General features: G+C 42.0%; 3 protein-coding genes across 12 annotated transcripts in view; 2 read left to right on the forward strand and 1 right to left on the reverse strand.

Annotated features, from left to right (window-relative positions):
• Window positions 1-15,535, forward strand: part of emid1 (EMI domain containing 1) — a 40,229-nt gene extending 24,694 nt beyond the window's left edge. The window contains exons 4-17 of one of the 6 annotated variants that reach the window (XR_015858534.1): window positions 5,900-5,989; window positions 6,064-6,125; window positions 6,203-6,335; window positions 7,108-7,152; window positions 7,234-7,341; window positions 9,140-9,244; window positions 10,772-10,849; window positions 11,248-11,300; window positions 11,386-11,448; window positions 11,537-11,581; window positions 11,698-11,742; window positions 13,131-13,215; window positions 13,396-13,486; window positions 14,510-14,567. Coding sequence is in view for 5 of the 6 variants with exons in the window: in XM_088375521.1 (XP_088231647.1) it covers window positions 5,900-5,989; window positions 6,064-6,125; window positions 6,203-6,335; window positions 7,108-7,152; window positions 7,234-7,341; window positions 9,140-9,244; window positions 10,772-10,849; window positions 11,248-11,300; window positions 11,386-11,448; window positions 11,537-11,581; window positions 11,698-11,742; window positions 13,396-13,486; window positions 14,510-14,643 (1,052 nt within the window). In the remaining variant the exon portion in view is untranslated. Of the gene's footprint in view, window positions 1-5,899; window positions 5,990-6,063; window positions 6,126-6,202; window positions 6,336-7,107; window positions 7,153-7,233; window positions 7,342-9,139; window positions 9,245-10,771; window positions 10,850-11,247; window positions 11,301-11,385; window positions 11,449-11,536; window positions 11,582-11,697; window positions 11,743-13,130; window positions 13,216-13,395; window positions 13,548-14,509 lie in introns of those variants that run through there. The other 5 variants (XM_088375524.1, XM_088375523.1, XM_088375521.1 and 2 more) reach the window with 5 other exon arrangements.
• A 150-nt stretch (window positions 15,536-15,685) lies between these two features.
• Window positions 15,686-18,202, reverse strand: rhbdd3 (rhomboid domain containing 3). Of its 3 annotated transcripts, XM_088375528.1 has the most exons (6): window positions 17,284-18,201; window positions 17,037-17,196; window positions 16,813-16,934; window positions 16,413-16,539; window positions 16,087-16,323; window positions 15,686-15,987 (listed from the first exon to the last, which is right to left on the reverse strand). In XM_088375528.1, the coding sequence occupies exons 1-6, from the start codon at window positions 17,438-17,440 to the stop codon at window positions 15,819-15,821; spliced, it is 972 nt and encodes a 323-aa protein (XP_088231654.1). In that variant the 5' UTR covers window positions 17,441-18,201; the 3' UTR covers window positions 15,686-15,818. The 3 variants fall into 3 exon arrangements, with proteins under 3 accessions (XP_088231654.1, XP_088231653.1, XP_088231652.1); XM_088375527.1 differs by having other exon boundaries at window positions 16,087-16,317; window positions 16,813-17,196; window positions 17,284-18,202; XM_088375526.1 differs by having other exon boundaries at window positions 16,813-17,196; window positions 17,284-18,197.
• A 186-nt stretch (window positions 18,203-18,388) lies between these two features.
• ewsr1b (EWS RNA-binding protein 1b) lies at window positions 18,389-25,896 on the forward strand. Of its 3 annotated transcripts, none has more exons than XM_088375520.1 (15): window positions 18,389-18,517; window positions 18,966-19,002; window positions 19,381-19,432; window positions 19,724-19,874; window positions 19,993-20,200; window positions 20,304-20,551; window positions 20,623-20,761; window positions 23,435-23,472; window positions 24,020-24,049; window positions 24,123-24,238; window positions 24,306-24,435; window positions 24,512-24,601; window positions 24,706-24,832; window positions 24,909-25,262; window positions 25,369-25,896. In XM_088375520.1, the coding sequence occupies exons 1-15, from the start codon at window positions 18,406-18,408 to the stop codon at window positions 25,403-25,405; spliced, it is 1,869 nt and encodes a 622-aa protein (XP_088231646.1). In that variant the 5' UTR covers window positions 18,389-18,405; the 3' UTR covers window positions 25,406-25,896. The 3 variants fall into 3 exon arrangements, with proteins under 3 accessions (XP_088231646.1, XP_088231644.1, XP_088231645.1); XM_088375518.1 differs by having other exon boundaries at window positions 18,390-18,517; window positions 20,298-20,551; XM_088375519.1 differs by having other exon boundaries at window positions 18,390-18,517; window positions 20,298-20,551; window positions 23,438-23,472.
• Window positions 25,897-25,905: the final 9 nt, after the last annotated feature.

Consider the following 25,905-nt stretch of genomic DNA (forward strand, 5'->3'; position numbering starts at 1 on the left):
AGGAATGCAAGTAGATATCTATAATTGGATGTATTAATCAGATTTTATGACATGATTATTAATGCTATTAATTTGGCATAAACCTTACATTGGATGCTGACCTATAAATTTGTTAAACTGAACAATATTGTCAGGCTTCCATCTGTTATTGGCTGAGATGGGTCATGAGACAACATTTACTGTCTCATAGAAAACCAGACCACCACCACACCGTCACACCCCAAAACGAGCCAAAGCATAGGGGCTGGACTACCTGCTTAGTGATTAGAGGGGAAGATGTGAACTGTCTGCAGCGCTCCATTTTCCCATGATTAGTATCATTTGCAGGTATTCCCGTCCATCTGGCCCAAAGCTCTACGGGGCGTTTTCCCCTGATGAAACCCTCTGCTGAGGAAGTGGGAGAATTAGGGGTGAAAGGGGAAGATTTATGGAAGGCATCCTGTTCAGAGAGGGTCTACCTAACCCACAGCTCCTGTCTGCGAGTGCCAATGGGAACTCATGTCTGTAGGCCAAACAAGCACGGCTGTCAGCAGTCAGCCCACTGGTCTGACCACCAGGCTTGGGGCTGCTCTGTAATTACACACCACAGCGTGCTGCTTGGAAGGGGAGGTGGAACTGAAAGGCTGTCAGTGCCGTCAGCATCACTAAAGGCATGTGTTGGAAAAACAGCCAGCGATGGAGAGCGGGAGACTGAGAAGGAAGGTGAGGTAAAGACAGCGCTGTCTGGGTTGAGGTGAGAAGCCTCCTCTTTCCTGTGAGAGATTACAGGGTGCGTGAGTTTAAGAACATCTGCATGGTCTGGACATACGTATAAGAGGAATGGGACTTATTTGTCCAATAGCCCAGAGTAGGATCATATTCACTTTGTGCTGACCAAATGGGTGAAACCTTGACCCACAGTGGTTAATGTGGACCTCTTAAGTCATCATTTGAGCTAGACATTTGACAACCAAGGTTTGGAAAGATCATTTTCTTTTCCAGAAGCAAAGTCCATAAAGAAAGAAGGACCTAACCTCAAGTATTATGAACGTGGCAAAGCCAATATCATTGACCTCTCCTCCAAAATGTCCCCAGATGCACTCTAACATTTTGGAGGAAGTCTTCGTAGAAAAGCAGATGCTTTGATTTATCAACGATAATTAGATATTCCAATAAATGGCAGGGATCAGGGATGGGCAACTTCAAGGATGGAAGGTGCCACAATTTTTCATCTGTGCTACTTTGGCGCGAGGGATAATGGTGTGTGTGTGTGGGGACGGGGGGGTTGGCATAGAGGAGCACGCACTTCTTAACCAGATATATGAGAAAAATGCCATGTGGACAAAATACACACATCTGTTTCTTATTGAATCGTGCTCAAAAGATGTATAAAAGAGCCAGAAATAATAATTATTACGAAAAAATGCATTGTGTTTGTTTCTTGGGCACTGCTCTCTTTTTCTCATATGTGGGGCCTGGGAGGTGTTGCGTAATTTCTGCAAGACTATGTGGGTGTCTGGGTGTGAGCAATGACAAACAGCAGCTTCTGCGTGAGTATGCTTGTTGTGTTTTATTGTCCTCCTGGTTTTCAAGACTATACAGTAGTAGAGGAACACCTGTTCATTAGTGTACTTGTACCTTGCAGTGTTGTAGAACTACATCGATTCATACGGACTCATCAAATCTGACCTTTAAAGCTTTTGTCAAAGCGGAGTTGTCTTGACTCTTAACCGCACCTACTTTTGAGGCATTGTTTGCATCCTTGAGCATCCTTTTTACCAGATGCTGCCTTGGCTCAAGTGTCTGTGCTGCTTGATGAGGTGAGATGTGTGTGCTGTCGGCGGGGACCTCTCTGACCCTCCATGCTCTCACCTCAAGGTCTTAGAAACTTCCTTCGCAACACCTCCTTGACACTTGCAAAGCAGATCCCATGCAGACCTCCATGCCCACTTGTTTTCCAATGCAATTTAAACATAAGGTATCGGTTTAGTTTAACTTGAATTTTCCTTGGGGATCGATTATGAGACCCCCTCAAGTGTAATTACAGTGAAGCCTATGGAGTGTGTGGGCTAGTACCTTTTCTCTGACTAAGAGGAGGTAGAGTTGCACTTGTGGAGGAAGCGGATGACGAAGTGTGTCAATCACCTAATTAAAAAAGGGTGTTACCATGGGAAAAGAAAATAAACACTCAAGTTCAGATGCAGGTTTGCAATGCACAGAGCAGTAAGCCAGCGCTATAAGCAATTGATAAAAGCATTTTTTCAAAAAGCCTAGCATAATACATAAATACAATCGCAAAAATAATTTCAGGGAGAGCTAGATATATTTTGGAATGTCTACCGTGTCAAAAGTATTTAGCAATTTTGTTAATAAACACCAAAAATGTTGAATTGCTTTGAATTCAATTGACTCACCCAAAAAAAAAAACTGCAGCATTGTTGATACAGTAAGAACACCCGCAGAACAAAATGATAGAATTGTTAAAAATTATATAACATAAATTCAAGGTGTTCCAAAAGTCCCTACCTATACCCTTCTATTTTGTTTCATGCAGTGATACATGAAGACAGTTGTGAGGCTAACAGCATTTGAGAGCTTATACGATTTTTGACGTTGGCAGTTGGCCCGATGGTGCAAAATTTGCTGCCTGGCAAGAGATTCTTCTATACTAGACGGCAGTTGAGGGCCAGTTTGACAAGCTTTATGATCACCACAATGCTCCATGGAAAGTTTCTCGAAACAGGATCTGTTCTTGACCAACCATAGGAATAGGAAAAATAATAAAATCACTTTACAGCAATTGTTTACAACTGAATGGAATATTAATGCGGGAGTTTCCACACAACGACGTGTTGTCCTGTAAAGGATTTAAATGACCTGGATGAATGAGAATATCCACAAGCACATCATTTGGATTTTTCTTCCCTTTTAGAACTGATGACACAAAGTGTCTACTAAGTGTACGGATGTAGTTTGTAGTCACTTTGCTCAGCCCAGTTCGTCCTAGTTAGAAAAGTTGTGCTTTCGGTGATTAGTGTGAGTGTGGGAGGGGGGTGGGGGTGCTCGGCAAAGCAGTGCTATTCATCCTGTTCGATGCTGTGCAGCGACAGAGACAAACACCCTCAGGGCCCACTAATGATGCTGCAGCGCTGAGCTCAGCTAATTGACCAGACAGAGATGGATCAGGAACTTTGTGCTCTGCTGTGTCTGCGAGCTGTAGTGTGTGTATGCGTGCGTGTGTGTGTGTATGCGTGCGTGTGCGTGCGTCTTTGCGCAATCACACTGTAGCAGGAACAGTGTGATTGCGCAAAGAGAGACACACGATTACCCTTTTACGATGGATCATTACAATAATCTAAACTTTCAGTGAACCTATAAAAACATGCTAAGATCTGTCATCAAAAAGTTTATTTTAAAAACTCTATTTCGTGTTCCTGCTATTAGAGAACGATAATTTTGGATGCGCTACTGTTTTTAGTCTCGTTTTTTATTAAATATATTTTCGCCAAAAATGCGACTTACACTCTACAGTGATTTATTGCATGAAAAATATGGTAATTGCAAAAAAAAAAAAACCTGGACATGAGGCTTGGCAGGCCTATTAATGAGATTCTGGCAAAACGACCTTCTGACCTTCATCTTCAACTATAAGCGTGACGTAAGGCAGCCCACACGCAAAAGACTTCTGACTTTTTAACAAGCCCTCTGAGGTTTGATAATTGAGGCGAGAGGAGATATTCACTAAAATCATGTTGCATCTTCGTATAGGCTACAACGTACAGTACTGTACAAGACATCATTCTGGTGTGGCGGTCAAATTAGGTTCACTCAGATCCGCACTCATCTCCATCTAGATTTTGCAGCCGCAGAGGAAGACATAATTCAAGGAGTGTTTACAAACAAATGACAAAGACAGCATGTGCAGCAGAATAGGACACGCACGACCCAGAGGCAGGATGGCCTCTGGCCCACTGAACTCTCAGCGGGCTATTCCTCTAATGAATAGCCCTAACTGGCTCACTCATTAGGGCCCAGTGCACCGCGAGGGCAAGAGGCCAAATATATTCACACGTTTATTTGACACCCGCCCCCCGGTGGGGCAATTAGCCCATTGAGAAGCAAACATTGAATGTCCATGAAGAGGCATGGTGGCATCCAAACAATGATGATGTTATGGTGTTGGATCCCGTGCGAAGCCTCGGAGGCAGGAAGGACCATCCTGCCTTTCATTGAACTCACTCAGGAGCTGACAAAGAGATTTATTTCACCTTTGAAGATAAAGAGACTGAGAGTAATTGTGTAAGAAGAAGTGTGTAGGAGACATTTGTCCTTGTGCCAAATCCAGCTTATGGCTCACACAATAACCCATGTGTGAGTGGGGAAATTGAGGCTCTAACGCGAGAAGTGGTGCTTGCGAGGGGTGATGTCTACATTTCCTGTCCAAAGCCCATTTTTGGTAATTAAAACCAGCCATCGCTTGTGGATAAACACACGGTGCGGTGCGTCACTGCAGAATGTCCAACGCATCCAAGTTTGTGTTTGCCTTCACTGCCACATTCTTGTTATTGATATCTAAACACGGAGAAGGTTGCCACATTTTCGACAAAGTATCATACCGCTTAAATCCATCTTTGCCTATAATCCTCTGAGAGAAATACCCACAAGCCAAAAATCATAAGCAATCATAACCACGCTTTGGAGTAATCACTCAAGATGTTATGCTTTGCTGCATTAAGTTCCCAAATGTTTTGGGTTTTTTTTCCCTGTGGGACAGTCAGTCCTACTTTTCATCTCCTGTGTTTTCACTAGCGAGAGAGACAGTCGATTGTGAAATGTTACATTGCAGTAACACGTATCGTGACACATGACCTTTGCAACTCATAGCTGCAGGTGCTTTGACATTTTTTTCGGTGCTGGTGGTGAGAGAATGCAAGGAAGTATTACTTCCTGGTTGCTAATGAGGTGCTTTGCTAACCGCTTGTTTGTAGCACGAGCACCTGGCCCGAACAGATCCAGAGTAACAGCGACAAAAATATTTGACGGTATGAGAAAGGCAACTGAAAACATTCGGAACCCACAGACACAAACTCCCACAGTTCATAAAACGAAGGCAGTGCAGAATGCAAGCTCATTGTCTTGGCACAAGCAACCTATTGTTTACTCCTTCTCTCCCATGGCTTCCCAATGTTCTGCTGACTACTCCACACAAGGAACAATACAAAAAGGGGAACTTGGCAAGGGGCGCATTGCGCACACAGTTGTCTCTTTCAGAAGTGGCTGCGCACAAAAAAAAAATGGCAATGATTAATTGATGAAATGGTCTGAGCTGTCGCTTGGATTGAGTTCATAGCCACCACTCAGCTCTTGTGCAGTATTTGAAAATTCTGCTGGCAAAAGTGGGGTCGTCCGTACCGCAAGGCAACACTATTTGTTTTTTTTTCTTCTTAGCCCCGCCCTCTGAGCTGCTGCACGTGCATTTCCCATTTCGGTTACCCAGGTCAGCTGACCAACTGCTCCGAGATGGAACGAGGATGTAGTGGAGGCTCAGGGTGGGACTGAGCTTTGTAGGCTTTTGCTGCTCCCATGTATGGAATTCCCAGCCGGTGCACATCAGAAGGCCTCACTGTCCACTTTTAAATCCATTCTTAAGACCGGCATTTTTAGTATGGCTTTTGGTGTGAGACATTTTTATTTTAACCGTATCGTTTGAACTCATGGCAGCACTAGGACCGTTGGCATGTCTACCTTTCAGTCTAGTGGAATTTGGTGTTGAATCTGCACGTTCTGCTGAGCTTGAATGTTTTTTCCACATTGATACCAATATATTTGTCGACTAATCAGACTTTTAAATTCAAAACCGCATTATGACTTCAAGTCTAAATGACAGGAGGTGACATCATACTGTCTCTATCTTCTACAGATGCAGGCAAACAGCAGGGGGCTCAAGAGGCAATAAGGAAACCGTCCACACTGCGTCGCCCACCTGCACGCTCAGGGGAGCCCCTTTCATGTAAAAGCTACCATGTGTTCCAACTTGGCCAATAAAAAAAGAACTGGATGTAAATTACTGTTTTCTGTTTCCAGACTGCCTCAACTGCAGTCGAATCACGGCAATGAATGACAGGCTGAGTTCGCTGGAGGCAAAGGTTTTTGCAATCTCAGATAGTCAAGTATGTGCTTAACGATGCTTCGTCACGCTCATTTTAACATCTTGCATCACCAGGTCCAAGTCCTCACCGCCTTGCCGTCCATATCTCAGCGCCACCCTCTGACCAAAGGGAGAGTTACACCCGAGGCCGCCTTACTGTTGGGGGCCGCGCCTGCTCAGGGGGCTCCCGGTGAGCAGGGACCTGCCGGTAGGTAGTCGTCTTCTATTTAGAGCTATAATATTAAATTATGAGTAGTTGATGTACTGCATTTTTCTGACTACAGGGCACCTTTAGTATTCTCAGAAATTGATAATGCACCTTATAATCAAGGTGTTCTTGATGTAAGGATGTTGAATTGAAGTTAAATAAAGTTTGAGCCAGTGCGCCCCATGGATGGAAATTTTCAAAAACAGACTACACCTTATAATCCAGTAAGCCTTATAGTCCAATAAATACAGTAAGTGTGAGTTCACACTTTGAACAATCGTTCATTATTATCAATCAACCCTTTTCTACCTGCTCACATAAGCCCTTATTATAGTATATCCTATTTCCACCTTTCCACATACGCTCATTTCCTCCAGTCTAAGAAAGAGAGTCATTTGAGGTGCATGCTTACTGAGCTCAAGGCGAGCACTTCACCTTTTCTTTCCTGGACTTGAGCCCAGCCTTGGCTATAGCTGCTGCTGCAAAAAATAAAATAAAAATCGGGCACACGAACCCCGCTCTATCGAACGCTTGGTTAGAAAAGAACCATTGTCACGTTTATTGAGTCAAATTGTTCTATTTCAATTAATCAGCTTTTTTTTTAATCATTTACAAAAAAAAGTACAACTCACAGGAGTTTGGATTACATAGGAATGCTCCCAGTTGCACCAAAATCAGCCTTCCTGCTGTATCTTGGACACAGTTATCAACTTGTGCTTTTGAGCTGAGCGCAAGCGTTAAACAATCGCTCAATTAAGTCCTTCTATTACAGGTCCTCAGGGGGAAAAGGGCAGCGATGGTCTTCCAGGCAGAGACGGTAAAATTGTACTCACAGTTGATGTCGAAGCAATCAGCAATTTCGTCCGTATAATTAGTGATGACAATCTTTGCCTCCAAGGCAAAACAGGTTCTCGAGGCTCGCCAGGTCCCACTGGGCCTCGGGGGGAGGCGGGCGCAAGGGGCCCAGCTGGAAGCCCTGGATTGAAGGGAAACACCGGACCTTCAGGTAAGATGGGGCCTCACAGAACGTAAAAAGCACCAAATGAGGATTTTGAGATGAAATCAAGCAATTCTTAAGCTTGTGTGTCTTGCTGAGGGAGAGCCTTTGCATTTCTTGCCTCTCTCTACTTTTGAGGCATTTGATTGCCTGAGTATTAACCAAACACTTGTGGAAACAAGACTGAGCCATGATATCCGGCTTTGGGGTGTTTGTCTTCCACTTAAGCCACTTGGTCCATCCAAAAGGAGCTCCAGCTGTAACCAGTAGCGTGTTCCAGACATTTGGTCTGCTAGCTTTCTGAATTCTGACTTAAATTGTGCTTTATCAGCGGCCATTGAGTCTTGAGTACGTGTAAAGTCAACTATAGCTCCGACACGTGCCGCTGCAGCTCATGGTCACCAATCAGAGAGTAAACAGAGGAATAAACCTGCTCTATGTATTCAGACCCCGAATAAATCAACTGTAGGAAAAAGTAAATCCACAGGCAGCTGTGACTTGAATGATAATAAAGCAAATAGTGCCGCATGTGTGTCATAACATCTGCTCTCAACACGCGCTGTTATTTCTCCACTCTGAATCTCGAAGGCCTCTAAAATGACCCCTGTTCTGAACCTGCTGCTGGGTAACGACCAGACATTGACCAACTTAATTTGTCTTTTTTCAAAGCGACTCTCCGAGGAACGCCTTGCAAATCCAACCTTAAATGAATATGAGCCATATATACACAAATCCCAGGTCCTTATGCTTTCCATGTGGCCGTGATGTTATTGTTTTTCTTTCTCCATTACTTCATAGCCACCCAAAACCAGTGCCATATATTGTAACCAAAGCTATAATTTGCTCATTTTTATAGAAAGACAAACATGGGACTGGATTGTATCCAATACAATGCAAAGACAAATGATCTGTCAAGACAGGTACATGGGGAAATTAGGCATACATTGAATTTTGTGGCATTATAGATTACAGTATGAAATGCAAATATGGTTGAATATGTTTTGGTCTAGGTAAGCAGGTCATTTGAGTCACTGAGCCTCAGACTTCCCTCCCGCGCTCCCAAACTGCTCCAGCTGCTTATGCTGCAACCTTAAGTGAAAATGACCTCTATGGGTGTCGAATCAGGGTTATAATAACATTACCTTGCAAAGTAATAATTCTCAGACAGCGCCTGTCAGTTGTAGTAAAATCACTCATATGCACCACATTGGCACTATCATGCACCAAACATTATTTTAATAATGGTCCTCCTCTCTTCCCCTGTGGTGTTTTTCCATGAAAGTTTGGTATAAACGTTAAAGTCGTGATTTTGTTAACCACACTAGCCGCGCGGCATTTATAATAAAAAATATTTGATATTTTGTTCATGTCAAAAGGGAAACTTTTATCAGAAAATTGTTCAAAATATGTGTCATAATGCCTTTTTCTTTTCAGTACTTCTCTAATTCACTCAGGCTTTATACACTTTTAGAAAAACAATTTTAAACTCTTGGCAACGTGAAGCATAATCACTGAAAGTAAAGCAGCAAAAATTAGTACCTCATTAAATCTGAGTCAACGACAAAAAAATGTGGCCACAGACTCCAATGCATGCAACTAACTATAAAACTTTCCATTTGAAATTTAGTTGACGTTGCAATGTAAACGCATTCATTTTTTTCCTCGAGTCTCATATGTACGCCAGCCATGGTCACTGTGATGTTTCCTAGCCAACAAGAATCGTGTTGCCCTCATTAGCAGACAAGGTCAGGACTTTCATTGAGTATGTTCAATGTTATCTCATTTTTTTGATTCTTTGTCTCTTCAGGCCCCCGGGGTCCCCCAGGACTCCCAGGAGAGAGAGGTCTACCAGGTCCACCCGGGCCTCCAGGACCACCTGCTCCCGCCAGTGCCCGCATCCCTGCGCCAGACAGTAAGACCCCATCCTAAACACTCAACACAAATGTGTCAAAACATTGTTACAATACATAATACTGTGACCTAATTTCATAAAATGCCCCATTATAAAATCTAACTACTCGATATACAGCAATGTATGAATAAAAAGAGAAGTTAAATCAAATTTTAAAACTTGACATGCTGTGATGAAAACCTGTCCACTTCTGCTGTCACTCAACTGCTACCAGATGTCGGCTCCTCACTTCTTTCAAGGTCGGTGCGTTAGCACCTTTTATTTGTTGATCCACTGGTTTTAAAGGGGGAAAAGTATTTAAAGCATAGATTTGTCAGCGTGAGCTTCCTGTGTAGGTATTAGGATTGGCATAATGAGACTGGGAGGCATTTCGTTCACATCAAAGTAACAGCAGGGAATGGCGGGAGGACAGGAAGGCGGACGAGCCGATCTGTGCTGACCTTACTTGGGAAAATACTGCTTTATTTGTCTTGTATGTATCCATGAGGGGGTTCAATGTTCTTCCTGCGGACCACCAGTGCTTAAAAACCTGCACCCAGAATGTTAAGAATGAAAATGAGCTGTGTTCACCTGGAGGTGGCGTCGTTCAAGATCACAGTTAGGGAATACAAAGCAGATGCAAAGACGGACAGACAGACAGACGGTGACAACTGGCCTAGATGTCTAACTCAATCGGAGACGCTCAATGATTTTTCAGCTGGATGATGTTTCCTGTCGTCTTGGGCTCCTCCTCCTCATCGTCATCTCTCGCTCTCCCTAAAGTCAAAAACTTCAATTGGATTTATGCTGTTTCATCTGCAAGAACAAACACTTCCTCTCACTGACTTTCTTTTCTATCGAAACTTGTTTTTTCTGTGCTGTTACACAAATTAGCCTACTTTTGAAACGAATGAAAATCAGTGATTAACTGCAAACATTGCTCTTTTAATATTCTAGCCTGTCATCAAAGTTTAACTCACAAATGCAGCCTCAACTGTAATAAGCCAAAAGATTCCAAACTGCCTATGTGCAACAATTTTTGTTTTATGCATTTCATGACTATTTAGATAAATAGTCATGAAATGCAATAATAATAATAATAATAATAATGATAATAATGCCCATGATCTTCATGAGGATAAGCGGTTCGGAAGATGAACGAATGGATGAATAATAATAAAATGTCAAGGTTTTGCTATTTGCCCTGCCTGCATACTTGAGTTTACTGTAATTATTTGTAACACAGCGCTACCGTGTGGTATTAAGAGGTATAGCATTTTGTGTTGGACAACATTTTTGTACAGAGGTGGAATTTTTTGCACAATTTACAATTTAGAGCTGCAATTCATTAAAGTATACCAATGTTTCCTGGAATTGGTTATTAATAAAACAAATAAAACCAATGTGAGTCACATGATAAATGAATAGCCACGTTAATGAAACAAAATATGAATTGCAAGCAAAACCTTTAGCATAACTGTAGAGTGTGTAGAATGATGATGGTATTTTTTATTTATTTTTAATAATCTGTTTTTATTTTGGTTCCAGAGCGAGGGAAAGACCCCTTCTTCACCAACACTTTCCATGATTCTACACCAGGACCGCAGGGTCCTCCTGGCCCCATTGGTTGGTGTCTTTTGCTGCATAATAGAAACTGACTTGGACAGGAGATTTTACATTTTAAAATACATGTCCTATGTGCACAGTTTATCCCAAAACTCTGGCCAAATTTGAAATTGAAGTTCATTTTTAATGCATGAATGTACACAGCTGGTATTATCAGTGGTCTAATTTTGACGCCAGGCTATTTCTCATCGACAAGCCAATCATTTCACATTTTCCCCTGTACATAATTTTTTGCATTGTTCATATGTAGTATCTTAGAATTGCCAGAGATCAATACAATCAATCACAAACAGTTTAATCAAAGATATTATTTTTTGTTCATTTTAATATTGTTGCTCGCATACTTCATCCTTGAGTCCCAATTTCCTTATCACTAATGTCTTCCAATTCATGTGTAGGTCCCACAGGTCCAAAAGGACCAGCAGGACCACCGGGACCACAGGGACAGAGCGTAAGAGGGCCAACACCAAAAAAAAAGAAAAAGAGTGGTCAGTATACTATACATTTGTTATAATCAGAATTGTTTATGTTGACAGGGTAAACCTGGGATTCCTGGAGGACAAGGTCCTATGGGACCGAAGGGAGAGCGTGGAGAGCGAGTGAGTGCCACTGATTTTTGTTCACCAGCTTTTCTGTTTCTTCATCCTTCATGCATAAACAAAACGGTGTGATACGCTTTTGGTTCAGGGTCCCTCGGGTTACCCAGGGGACAGGGGCTTCAGGGGCGAGCCGGTAAGCTAACCCAAACCCTAACCTGTGTTTTTAACATTATAAGGATCATGGCAATGATCTTTTTAAAACCATTTCATTGTCTTTAAGTCACACTTAGTTGTACAATTCTTTAACAGGGATTACCGGGTCCCAAAGGAGAGCCTGGAGAAAAGGGCTTACCGGTGAGGAAATAGCTCATTTGGCGGTAAAGTACAAGCACATTTGGTTGAACAAACTCTTGGATTTTTCTTTGAAGAACCCTCTTAATGTGTATTATATTTGCTCTGTCTGTCTAATCCTTCCGTTTCTTTGACCTCTTTTTCATTTTACAAGAGCAATCTAAATGTAAGGTATTTTCTATTCAGGATATGTGTAGTGTACATGTTTTTCTTGTCCTCTCATGTCTTCTCACTCACCATGTGTTTTTTTTTTTTTGTGTACATGTGATTTCAGCTGGTGAACCGTATGCATTTGTGTGTGGAAAACTTCAGACTTTGTGTTTTTGTGTTGTTGGTCCTCGGGGTGCGCTCCAGACTGCAGCTCCCCCCCGTCATGACATTGTCCTCTTGACCCTGAAGCTGTTTGACTCCCTCTGCAAGCTATGGCTACCTTTCACAGTCACTTTGGCAGCATCTGACTTTGGCATATATGTCAAAATAGCATCACTACCATCAATCTGGTTAAACCAAGACACTTCAACCAAAGCAGAGAGGAGATGGCTAAATCCTTGAGCACGTTTTTCTAAATTTGTGGTCTTCTAAATTGAGTAAAATGCAAGTGATGCATATGCCAAATCTTTTCATTACTGTGTCAAGTCGTAGATTCCGTTGGGTTCAGAGGTGTTGTGGAGTGGATACAGCTACCCTCTCTTACCCCGTCTTGCAAAAAAAAAAAAAAAGGACTCATTTTCTGCATGGCTGCTGCATTGAAATCTGGCAAAGTTGCACCTTATCATATAACATTTATTCTTGCTTGAAATGAAATAGTCTGTATTAGCTAAACATTTTACTTTGTACTTTGATTGCCTTTTTTCTGCAAACAAAATCATTGCCTTTTTTTTTCTTACTAATAATCTTACTACGCAACACCCCTTTTGCATGCCTTATTTTTGTGATGGTGAATTATGGTCCTTTAAGTTTTAACAGAGTTAAAAAAAAAAGTCTCCAGTGAGTGCATAGTAGCTTTTCATGACCACAAAAACATTAACGATGCAGTTGTGGTGACATATTTCCCTGTCTGAGTTGCAGAAACAGAAACTGTACATAGCATGAGTGAATGTAAAAAAGCCTGGAATAGTTTGGTGTGTCAAACGTGTGTCATACTGTGACATGCATGCTGCTGTTGTCCAGCCCAGCATGGCAGAGACTGATGTCATACTGTATCGCGGCATGGCCAGAGAATGAGGGAGCTAGAGCCACGTAGGAAGCCGACAATGCTGGACAAATGTGTGGACTGTTTAACCTTCTAACAGCTCAAGTGTATTGAGAAGAAAAAGCAAATGACCTGCATCTTGGCGTGCAGTTCCTCAAGCTTGCGCTCCTAACCTTGACGGCTGTATCTATCTTCACAGGGGGACGGAATACATCAGATCAGAGAGGCGCTGAAGATCTTAGCTGAGAGGGTTTTAATCCTCGAGACTATGATCGGTATTCATGGTGAGTAGGAGGCCTGAGGCAGGGTCAGTTTAAGGCGGGGGTCAAGGTAGGGGGCTCCAACTCCCACTGCACCTCACCTACTGGGACAGGGAGTGGCAACAGTCACGAGCAGCCCCCAGGACTCAGGCTGGTGTTTCCACACCCCCTCATACAGCACTCCCTGTCACTGCTCTCTGATAGGACTTTAGCTTGCAGATGTTCCGCGACTTGCAGGCTGATCTCGAGCTTCTGGCTCGTAGGGTGACGCTGCTGGAGGCTATCGTCTGGCCAGGTAACGATGAGACATCCTCACCCACGGCTCTGCTGGCCCTCAAATAGACACACACACTAAAATATCCAATCTAGAGAAGGAGTGTTAGGGAGTGTTGGAAACATGACATTACAAAATCTTACTGCACTGAGGAATGTTGGTGTAGTTGCTTTAAAGTACTAGATGTTTTGTAGACTTGAAATTTATGTACAATTTTTTCTTCTGGGAGTCGTTTACAATCGAGCAAAGAAACTGCTTTTTAAATGATGAAAATCAATGTGCTTTGTTGGTTAATGTGGTTGAGTATATATATATGTTGTGCGAGTCTGGAGAGTAGTGCTGCAACATTTGGATTTAATTTTAATGTTTTTTTTCCCTTCAAATCAGATTTTGTTAGTTTTGACATTGTCGATAACTTAAAAGGCTTGGTCACCCCTCTTCCCTCTTTGTCATACATTCCATTATGCATTTGGATGAAAGCACAATTCAAGTGTACTGTAATTGCGTCTTCTAGTGATGAAATTGTGAACTACAGCTTCATCAACCTTTGGCCCTTTGCTGAAACATTAGATAACTTCATCTATTAGCAGTGTCCCTTTCTGAACTAAATCACTGATATGGACAACTCTAATATACATCAACTCTATACAACTTCAACTCTAATATACATCCATGCTTTTTTTTTTCTGTCCAAATTGTTTGCCCAAACTTTTTTTTTCACAACTGGTTAAGAACAACACAAAAACACATTTGTTCATTTTCAAATACACAAACACAAATTATGTTAAGAATAACGGCATTAACCTCTGGTCTGTTGTGTACTGAATGTTCTGTTGTTGCAGCCCACTCACCAGACACACACTTTGTTGCAAGTTGTAGCGCCAAACAGACTGTAAAAATGTGTGACTGATCAAAATGATGGCATGTTTATGATAATTCCAGTTTTAAAAAAAAAAATTGCGAGATGAAGACAACAGTCTGCACCTGGTCAAACCCAGTGCTGGGCAGGGAGGCCCTGTTCCAACTGCTGTCTCTCTTCAACAGAACCTGATCTAGGCTCTGGGGATGGACCATTTGGCACAGCCTCCCCTAGTTTCTACCGAGATAAGCGGGCAGGTGCGCTTCCGTATCGACCTGCTTCTCCTCTGTCCTTCGACACCAAGGTTCGAGGGAAGTAGCCCCCACCCCCCATTCCTTGAGGACCGCAGGCTGGTTTGGCTTCCCTTCCTATAGATCGCATCGGCACTCAACACCTAATTGATAGCCTTCTTGAGAGGGCTTTCCTGTCAAATTTCGGTTGGGGGACACCTCAGGGATATGTTTATGATACTCCACCATGTCCTCCTGCACCCGCGACAACTCGTTTGACAACCCTTAAGTTATCACCATAGCCACTTCCAGCTGCAGGGTCTCACATGTTTGACAAAAGGAAGCTCTGAATTACTTGTGGTGCTCCTCGGGCCACAAATCTTGGCAATAAGGGTCATTTAGCTTCATCCATTTGTGGAGATGTAACATTGAAGACTGGACTTGAGTTTGTAATTCGTTTTCAATTTGAACAGCGATGCCATGAGATTTTATGAGCATGTACGATTTCCTGAACTACACAGACAAACCTCTATTATTCATTTTGTTGTATCTCTTATATTGTTAAACTCAGTTTGATGTCATCACTACTATAACTGAGATGTGTTGCTATATGTGAGCATGATGTGTTTTCCAAGTAAAATACACACTGAAAAAGTGAGAAAATATATCACAACATATTTACATTTGTTGCATATCCTATAATCCAGTGGGTTTTATTTCATCATTTAGAAAAAAAATCAACACAGGAAAAAACAAAACTGGAACCACTGTTATGTTGGTGCTGTCCGAAGACTTGTTTTATTTTTCATCGTAAATCAAGCTTATTGTGAACGTATTTAAAATTGTCAATCGTAGTTTGTTTTGTATGCCGTCGTATAACAACTTCTTCTTTTGAATTTTTATTTCTTGCAAATGTGTTAATATAATCCTGTCTCCTGATGATCGCTGTAATAAAATGATGTTCACTGTTTAAATATTGGACATTTGGGTCTAGAAATTAATGAACCAAATAGTTTGTAGTCCAAAGATGAACATAACAGCTATAAATATATATATATAATTCTTACCCTAACCCTAAACCCATAGCGCACTGCATAAAGGTAATCTCAAATTCCCAGCCCAACTCTGAAATCATGTTCAATACGAATTTATTTCACAAGAAATAAAAGTGTTATGTTCAAGCTCTGCAAAAATCTAAGTAACAGTCCAGTTTGGAGTATAAAGGCCAAGAGTTTTTCCAGGTTTCATGTCAGTGTTTAGTCATCTAGGGGCCTTTGGGTGGGGTGGTCTTTTTCCCCTTTGCGATGACCACAGTCTGCTCTCCAACGCCGTCATCTACGAGTAAGGAAATAACGTCATCTAGCTGTTTGGAGGCTGCAAGTGCCACTACTGCTTTTTCTGTGGGGAAGCCCATCTTCTCCAGCTGCTGGAGTCTAGGGGGAAACATTGTTGTCAATTGTCGTTATCCTGCCAAATTAAAATCCATCATGTACATGAAATGTACAATTAGGGAAATTTGTATCGGTACTGACCTAAGTGCAGAAACAGATGATTTGGGCACTTCTACTTTTTGATCCACTTCCTCCGGGGCATCCTGTAAGGAGGCAAGTATTCCGGCCCTCAGCATGTTTTCTTCCAAAACCTCTGCTTCGGACTCTGGGCTCCAGACAGACAGTGGCTCCTCCCACGGATAGTGGTTCAATGTTAAGGGGTCCCTCATTGAAGGGGGTGCATGATTGTCATGCATAAATTGAGATTGTGACCTGGAACTTTGAGAGGGTATAGTAAAATGATTTTAAATACAGTTAAAGAGAGTGTGATTATTAAATGGAATGGGTGGAAACAAGATAACTCGTACATCTGTGAGGAGTTGTAGGTTGGCAATCTTAGTCTGCACAATGTGGGAATATAAACTGAAGAGGGTATGAAGGTCAGGAAATTGGCTTTCTCCAGCTCCTGTAGCATTTCAATGAAGCTGTGATTATCTGAAAGGTTCATTAAGTATCACAAGAAGAATCTGAAATTTCCAAAGTACCTTCAAAATTTCAGTAACTATTTTTCCTCACTCACAGTGTGATCAAGCAATAGTTTTCTACTAAGACTGTACATCAGTGGCAAAGAACAGAAAAAGTATTTAAAACAATCGGAAGGCCCATTGACATTTGACACAATCACATATTGATAATGCTAACCACTACTGCCACCACACTGAAATATTTACAAATTACATCACTTGGTGATATTTTAAAAAAGGATACAATTATGACCGATGCATATGGCACAGAAATTAAGCAGGGCAGGTGAGCCAGGTAGCATGATCAGAAAAAGCAGCAGCAGCAACCAGGGCAGAATCCAAACTGGCAAACAGCCTTGTAGTCGCCTATTTGATACGTGACGGCACTGGGCTGTTAACAATGCCAGATGAATGGCAGCATAGCCACAGAATCGGCTGGCCTCGAGACTGAAGACAAAGATGACCAACGTGTAAATAAGAGGTAATACAGTCATTGTCAGAACGGAAAGGGCTAGGTAGGCGACTGTGCCCCAGTGACGCTCCTGACGTGGCCCCAACAGCAGCAGCAACACAACGCTGACAAGCAAGGAGGGCGAATCATCATGATTGAGGGCGTACAGGAACACGTCTATGAGGCAGATTAATTGGGAAAAATAAAAGTAAATCAAGTGTTGTTTACAGTCAAACCGTAACTATTCCCTTTATTAATTGATACCTCTGAAACGTGGAAATTCTCCACCTGGACCTAAACTGAGACTGGCTTGGGGACCTGCAGCGTACACCATCAAGATGAGCGCTATCAGCAGGGTAGTCCCGAGAAAGAATCCTGGACGATCTGATCCGAGCCATACTGAAAATACACGAAATCGCATGACTTAATTGACTTGAGCTTTCTTCGTCTTCTTCTTTTTCTTGTGCTACGTTGGTATATTAGTCTGGAGTGAAGTGGCCATAGATTACATCTATTTTGATCGCAGAAAATCTGCACTCTGTGTAATAATTAGCTATTAATGGCAGGAATATTGTCGTTTGTTCTTGTACAGTCTCCATACGTTGATGAAATGTCAAAAAATATATAGTCCAAAACATCCACGATTTAGTAAGAACACTGCGATTTGAAAGCTTCGTGTATTGTTTACTTCCGTGTGACGTCATATACGCTTTTCTTCGCTACCAGTTCAGAGAGCGTGACACTGCCACCTGTTGGACATACTGAGACTTTCAGGTTCACTAATACAATTCGATATCATTTGACATCATTCAATATTATTTCAAAGCAATCCACATATTTTTTCAGCCTCTAAGCCTTCACACGCAATTTCCTCCAGAATTGGAATTCTCTAGTAACCAGAGTTTAGTATTTACTTTTATTCATTTGTTTGTTTACTTATTGCCTTATCTTATTATTATAACCTGAATGTGCCAGAGAAAACACGGTCATATTTGAAATCAGTCCCAAAAAATTTCAAAATATCCAGAAATATTTAAAAATTGTTTTAAAAACTGTAAACATTTGTTGACCTGTGTAGTGATTCTTCTGCTGTACATTTGTTTATGTCCTACGTCTGCTCGATATAACTGAAAATGAAGAAATTAATGTAAAGTTCATTAATGTGTTGCAGAACTGTGTTGTTGTTGTTGTTGTGTCTTAACTGCTTGGTAACAAGGAGCCGGGGGAACTGAACGCTGTTACGAATTGCGATTTCATATTTTCGTACAAATACATAAAATAAAGCTCACGAGCACTGTTATCGTCATATACGAAAAAGACTTTCGAAAGACACTGTTGAAGTAGTTGCGTTAGTAGGTCAAACCAAGTATCGCGTTATTTGAAAAGATGAGCCTGTTATCTCGCGATATTTCCTGGTTGTTGCGCACTCAAAGGCGTCTCTCCAACAATCAACTTTGTCCAGTCGTCTCTTACAAGATACACAAAATGTCGGCTCCTGGTAAGTGTAGATTTTGGAAGATTTTCGTTATATAGAGTCTGCAATATTTAATCATATATCAATGCGTGAGTGTTTTACTTAATTATTGCCAGGCGTCTGAGAATTGTATTGTTTTAGCTCTACTGAAGCAAATATCCATTGTCGTGAATTGGCGCCCGGCACAAGGCCTAATGTGATTCGACGTACTTCGCGATTTGCCCCCATCCCGCTGCACAGTTCCTCTTCATTTTGACGAGCTTTTCTCGCTTTCCATCTCCTTTTTGATATTAGGAATCATAATTTGCAGTTAGCTGTATGAGCGTTGAAGCCTCGCCATTCATGGTCGCGCTTGAATGGCGCTTAAACCGCGGGCCGGTTGAACGTGGTGTTAGCACTAACATTAGCATCGCGCGAGTAAAAAGATTCAAATCTTAACAATTGTATTTTTTTTTCATGCTCCGTACAACAGATTACAGCTCATACAACCAGTCCAGTTCTCAGCCGGGGTAAGTATCCAATGAACTGCATGTAATGAATATTCTGTGTATTTTCATTGTTTAGCGATCACATATCCTTCACGAGTATTTGATTTGATTCTGTTCATTTCGGCAAGTACAACACGCTTATTACAACTTCATCTCACGTTTTCTTTTACGTGACTTGTCAAAAAGGGAGTCGGGTTGAATTAGTTCTGTTTATCTAATCCCGTCCCGATTACAACCAAGGTTCCAGTGCCAAGCACACAATCTACATTACAACAATACTAATTATAATACTACCATAATCATGTAAAGAGAGAAACAAAAGAAAACTGAAATTTGACCTGGCTAACATATGATTTGAACACAGCAATAACAAATAACTTGAACTTGCTTTTTTTGCAGGTATGCTTCCTATGCTGCTCCGGCTTCGCAAGGTTATGGACAATCTGCCCAGGTAAATGATGACTATTTATTGATCGGTTGTGCATCCCGTGAGAGAATTTAACGCAATATTCACACGCATAAACAAAAACAACCAAGTTAAAATATGCGTTATGATACAGAACATTGAGGGGAAATTAGACTAAACCAATCTCAAATTAAAGTAATGTAGCAAGTGATAATCTAGTCACGTAACAGGATTTATTGGCAAAGGTGTATTATGATATACCAATATTGCCATTTAATTGGTCCAAATGTCTGTCTATGATACCACAGTAATTTAATTTAGCTTTTAATTTAACAGCAGAGTTATGGCCAGCAAAGTTATGGATCATATGCCCAGCCTGCTGCTGCTGTTGACAATTCGTACACCCAGGCAACCCCCGCTGCCGGGAGTTATGCTCAACAGCAGCCGCCGCAACAGTACAGCTCCTCCTATGGCCAGGCAGCTCAAGGTATGTGAAGTTTTTGATTGGATTCTAGATGGAATCAGTGGATTACCAAATGTCAAGATCTTTGACGTGATTTGCTCATGGGCTAATTGAAGGGGGAAATGTCTTATTTGCTTCTCAGCTGGCTATCCCGCTGCCCAGTCGACAGCTCACGGTTACACTCAAGCCTCCCAGGCTTATGGCGCTCAGGCTTATGATGGCGCTCCTGCTGCTGCTGCAGCCGCTGCTGCTCCAGCCGCATCCCAGTCTTATGGGTCTCAGCCCGGTTATACTGCTCAGCCTGCATATCCTGCTTATGGTCAGCAGACAGCTCCTGCTGCACCGCAGAGGTGTGTGCCCATTTACATGAAATCTTGATGACACAAATTTAGTAAAGCGTTTTGCTTTTTTTTTTTTTTTGTAATGCATTTCCCCCCCTCTCCTTAGTTACAGTGCGAACAGCCAGCCTACTGGTTACAGCCAAAGTAGCTACTCCCAACAGACAGGATATGGCCAGCAGCAGTCTGGTTACCAAGCCCAGCAGACCAGCTACAGCCAACCTCAGGGTGGGTACCAGCAGCAGAGCCAACAGCAGCCTCCCCCTTCCTATCCACCCCAGTCTGCTGGTTCCTATGGGCAGCCCCCAGCCGGCCAGTACGGCCAACAAGGTGGACCGCCCAGCTATCAGTCCAACCATTACAGTAAGATCACTTCCTGTTTTACTACTGCGCTATTTACATTCATATTTTGATGGAGTTGTCATTGTTTCCAGATAATTACAGACAGGATGGCCAGGGAGGAGGCTCTGGCTACTCAGAGTCTTCAAGGTACTCAGAGGGCAGGAGCCGTGACGGTTTTGACAGAGGAGGAATGATGCATCGTGGCCGTGGCGGCATGGGTCGTGGCATGGGGTAAGTTTCTTTCTTGAGCATGTGGCTGACTCTGTATTTTGACTCTGCAAGTCCTATGGCTACTTAGGGCAGGGCTGAGGAAAATAAGACAAAATTCTGAAGCTGATGATGACCAGAGGGATTTTTCAATTGCCACTATGAGTTTAAGACATTTGCACCGTTGTTTTTCTCAGCTCTGTCACTAAATTGCCTTTGGTAAGTGAACATTTTATATTCATTCAATCGATTTATTGGGGCCTGTGCATAATATAGGAAGGGAACATCTCTAAAGGTTTCAGCCGAATGATTTAAATAGCAAAGGTTTATCGGAAATCAGACTTCAATTATAATTGCTAGACAAAAAAGGATTAAAGCGTCTCGTCTACAGTTGATTCAACTCGCGCTCAATTCATTGGATTTCAATGCACCTTAAACCTTCACTATTCACTATTTCACTGGTATACTCTATAGATAGCGGCGTGAGGGACCTTCATGTTGTACTGTTTTTAGATAAGTTTGTCGTTTACGGCACATCAGGTTGGAGTGAATGGGTCTTGCAAATGGTTACTTGACTTCAGTAAATTCGGACTGATGTTCATCAAGGTTGTCACTAAACAATATTCCCAACTAAATTGTTTGCCTTTCGCATAAACCAGCTTGCTTGGGTGTTTTTTTCTTTTTTTTGGGGGGAGTACATCAAGGTTGTCTCTAAACAATATTCCCAACTAAATTGTTTGCCCTTCGCATAAACCAGCATGGGTTTTTTTAAAAGTATTTTTCAACAGCATTCAGTGTTTATCCCTGCACTAAGTGGCTAATTATCACCAACAACGGTTAGGCAATTGAACAAGGGTAAAGGTGTTTCTCTAAGTTCCGAAAAACATGTATGTGTACCTAAAGGCAGGTCAAATGAGCGGGGAAACATTCTTGGTTTTCTCCGAAAATTTTGTTTCAGGTTATATCTGTGGCTAACAGTTTTTATTTGGTGGGTTTACCTGTAAATTTATCCCAAACCAGTACTGTATTTAAGTGATGGTGTGGACACAAAAACAAACGTAATGCACATTTTACTGAACTGAAAAGGTCAGTGTTGTCTTTTTTTTTTTTTTTTTTTAACCACTCAATTTACCGGAAATCAATATGTTTGAATACATCCTACAAATGCACTCTCTTTATGAGTGATGGTATTATCAACAAGAAAATATACTTGTGTGGTCATGAGTGAGTTGATATTGGAGCGAAAGAAGTCTCCAAAAAGTAGGGAGGCGGGGTCACATGCTACTTGTGTGGTCATGAGTGATTTGATATTGGAGAGAAAGAAGTCTCCAAAAATTAGGGAGGTGGGTCACATGCTACTTTGTTTTAGCCCTCTGCACACATTGGCCCATTTCATATTTGGTGCCTTTTGATATGCATCACGTGTGCGTGTTAGCTGGTTTCCCCCAAGCCATATAACACAAAACTAACCACAGTGGGATATTTCTGACTTAAGTTTCTTTAATGTGTGTCTGCGATGAGTAGGTTCTTAATGTTTGAAAGCAGGCGCTTTTTTTTTTTTAATTTATTTAGGTGCAGGTAAAGAGGTCACTGAGGTACGATGCCAAGTTTTGTTTTTGTGACGGGATTTTGGGGATGGGCTGAACAGAAAGGCACTTTGTCAGATGTGTGTAATTATTCGTAGGGCAAACATGAATGCGCTTTAATGTTTAAGGGTTCCCATATCCGAAATAATCATCAAAATGCCGCCGTTCATGAAATGGTGTTCAAATATGACATAATGCAGCATATAGTACTGCTTATTTCTTGGTAAAGGCAGATTTGAGTGAATTTGGCATGTGATAAGTTGGCAATTCTGCAGAAATGATATAAACAGGGTGTAGATGTAAATATTTCAGTTAAGAACTTTAGAATTGCACAGGGGTATGAGGGGGGGTGGTCACTGTCATTTCTGAAATGTTTAAAACTGTGTATTGTGTTTTTGGAATTCAACTGTTTTGATCAAATTGAGAACTTTTTAACATGCTTTGTCACATTTATACCGTACAGGTAACAGAGCCATTTAAAAGCATCTTTTCTCTAGAAAGTATCTGTACTCAGTGCAGAGGCGCCAACTTAAGCCCCACAGGAGGGATCTTAAACAGATTGGGGGTCTGCCTTATTTGCCAACAACAGAGGATGGTGGTGTTTCTGAGCATGATGGGTGTTTTTATTTTGTCTTGTTTTTAATACATGAACAAGTGTTAAAAATCACTGGTTATTCGTGTAAAATGTGTACTGTTTACATTTTTTGCCATGTAACATTATTTAATTTACTTTAAATGTATGCAGTGGTTAATGTAAACTTCCAGATGCATTTTAATGTTTTTTTTATATATATCTGGATCATCTGTAACATAATCTAGACCATAATGTTAAAAGCAATTGTATATTTGTCAATGCATCTGAAATCATTTTACAAATGTTTAACTTCTGTCACATTCTTTTCAAGATTCTATACACAACTGTTACCTCTAAGTTACTAGTAATAAGTTAACACATGATCCCACATTGTGTATAACAACAGTAGGGGCTTTTAATTGCTGTTAGCCACGCTAGAATGTTTTTTGACTCCCTCAATCAAGCCACTTTGCTCGAGCCATGGGATGTGGCTGTAAAAGGGAAATGGCCTTCATATCTTCATTTATTCCCCCATAGCAGCGCTGGAGACAGAGGTGGCTTCAGTAAGCCTGGTGGTAAGTTAACGAGAATTACACTGGTTAGTCCTTTACAAGCCTTAATAACTTCCAACTATGTTTTGAGTATTCATTTTGCTATTGTGGTATACAATGTCAATTTTATGAACACGTCCTAATTGGGGGGAATTTTTCCAGTGCCTGAGACCAATTTCAGAGGGTTTTTTGGTGAAATTCAACCATTGCTTATTGCGTGACCAAATTTCCAAAGGGTAATGGGAAAAATGCCGCTCATGACTGGGTTGACTTTAAAAAAATACAATCTATCTCAAATGTTACTTTTGGTCTTTTGGGGAGCGTTTACTTACTGGTCTAAGAGGCTTTTCACAGAACACAAAATTATTGTTCATTGCGGTCTGAGGTATTTTACGTTTTCAATCGTGTGTACGCTATGATGGTTTAACATGGCCCCACAGTGTGTAATGAAGTCTAAACTCTGTTTTGTAGTACTCAAGTGTTGTATGCGTGATTTGAGAAGGATGCACTGACTATTTCCCCCCCTCCCTCACTCTCTTATTTCTTTTGCCCCCCACTCACTGGACCATAGGACACATGGGCGGCGAAGAGCGTGAGATGGGTGAGTTCAGTTTGAGCACACTGATCATTTATTTGCTGTTAAATCTTTATAAAATGAAACCGTTTCTCTTTAGGACGACCTGAGGAGCAAGACGAATCAGAGAACTGTGCCATCTACATCACTGGCTTGACTGAGAAGGCCAACATTGACGAGATGGCTGAATTCTTTAAGCACGTCGGACCAATCAGAGTATGAATAGCGCTGGAAGATCGTGGGAACCAAATGGTTGGAAGCTAACTACTCATTTTTCCTCCAGTTCAATCGCAGGCTCGGTCAACTTGCCATTAACATCTACACTGACAAGGACTCGGGAAAGCCCAAAGGGGATGCCACCCTCTCGTACGAGGAGCCTGTCTGCGCCAAAGCCGCTGTGGAGCACTTTGATGGTAGAAGAGTTGGTTTAGTTTTCAACATGTCGTGTGTGTGAAATGGAGATGCTTATTTTTGTTGTCAAACTTACAGGTAAGGAGTTTCAGGGCCGCAAACTCAAGGTATCGATGGCACGCCGTAAAACCCAGATCCCCATGCGCGATGGCATGATGGGCCGTGGAGGTAAGTGGAGAATGATTCTCTTCTGGAGGGCTTTTTTTTTTTTTTTTTTTTTTACATATTCAGCTTGATGGGGGCTTTTCTAATTGTGGCACATAACCCGTTAGGTATGATGGGCCGTGGTGGAGATCGCGGTGGATTCATGCCTCGAGGTGGCCCACGCGGCATGGGCCGTGGCGGACCTACAGGAGGCAACATGCAACAGAGGGCCGGGGACTGGGAGTGCCCTAATCCGTATGTACTTGTCTATCTTTTAGCTCACTAGTGCAGTGTGAACGCTTCTTGCTTCAATATGTGCTTTGCATTTCAGGGGTTGTGGTAACCAAAACTTTGCCTGGAGGATGGAGTGCAACCAGTGCAAAGCTCCTAAGCCTGAGGGCATGGGCGGTGGGCCTCCATTTCCTTCTGGAGGTGAACGAGGCAGAGGTGGAATGGGAATGCGAGGAGGCAGGGGCATGGACCGCGGCGGCCCCTCAGGTGGCCCCGGAGGTTTCCGAGGAGGCTGGGGAGGCGATCGTGGTGGCTTCAGGGGAGGCGATCGCGGCGGCTTCAGGGGCCGCGGCGGCATGGACAGAGGCGGTTTCCGTGGTTCCGGCCGAGGAGGCCCACCCATGGGTGGCAGAGGAAGGGGAATGGGCCCACCTGGTGGCAAGATGGATATGAGGTACAGCACCAGCCAAAATACTCTCATTTACCATGTGATTGGGCAGGAGCTGGAAAGCTGTTGAGATGCCAGCTAATGAGCGTTGCTTTTTGTTGCTCTCTTTCAGGGACCATCGCCAGGAACGCAGAGACAGACCATATTGAAATTCTTCATTAACCTTCCTTGTATGGGATTTGTTTTTTAAGATGAGCATTTTTAATTTATGATTCCATATTGTCACATTCTTAAAATAATGGCATAGGTCAGATTTGGCAACTTATTTTTTCGGCCTCTTACGTTGGCCACCTGCGACATTATACATACAGATCATTCAGGTCAACCTCTCAAATGAAGTTAAGTACGATTTAAACTGTATTTGGTTCATTTTTGTTATGGGGCACTTAGGCCATTTTACGAAGGTGACGATATGTTGATAGATTATCTAACTGCTCCCAAACATCCTGTGCAGTTTCCCTTTTTACTTTATTCTAGTTTGTTTATAATATGCCTCCTTGTTATGTGCATGTCTTTTTTTTTTTTTTTTTTTTTAATGCAGGATAGTTTTGTCGGTAATCAACACAGTATTTGTTGTAAAATTGCCTGCCCTTTTTTCCTACAGAAATTGTTGTGGGCAATAAACCTTTTATGGATAATATGCAGTCTG

Source organism: Syngnathus floridae, chromosome 5 (genome assembly GCF_059516105.1).
Source record: "Syngnathus floridae isolate MCC-2025c chromosome 5, RoL_Sflo_1.0, whole genome shotgun sequence".
Classification (NCBI taxonomy): Eukaryota; Metazoa; Chordata; class Actinopteri; order Syngnathiformes; family Syngnathidae; genus Syngnathus; species Syngnathus floridae.

Excerpts from the sequence above, each read along its gene's own strand:
- rhbdd3 (XM_088375526.1), bottom strand. The coding sequence starts at position 17,440 with ATGCGATTTCGTGTATTTTCAGTATGGCTCGGATCAGATCGTCCAGGA. Across the intron at positions 16,540-16,812 it reads CATATGCATCGGTCATAATT|ATAATCACAGCTTCATTGAA; the intron begins GTATCCTTTTTT and ends TGAACCTTTCAG. Across the intron at positions 15,988-16,086 it reads TCATCTGTTTCTGCACTTAG|ACTCCAGCAGCTGGAGAAGA; the intron begins GTCAGTACCGAT and ends GTTTCCCCCTAG.
- ewsr1b (XM_088375518.1), top strand. The coding sequence starts at position 18,406 with ATGAGCCTGTTATCTCGCGATATTTCCTGGTTGTTGCGCACTCAAAGG. Across the intron at positions 20,201-20,297 it reads GCTCCTGCTGCACCGCAGAG|TTACAGTGCGAACAGCCAGC; the intron begins GTGTGTGCCCAT and ends CCCTCTCCTTAG. Across the intron at positions 20,762-23,434 it reads GGCATGGGTCGTGGCATGGG|CAGCGCTGGAGACAGAGGTG; the intron begins GTAAGTTTCTTT and ends ATTCCCCCATAG.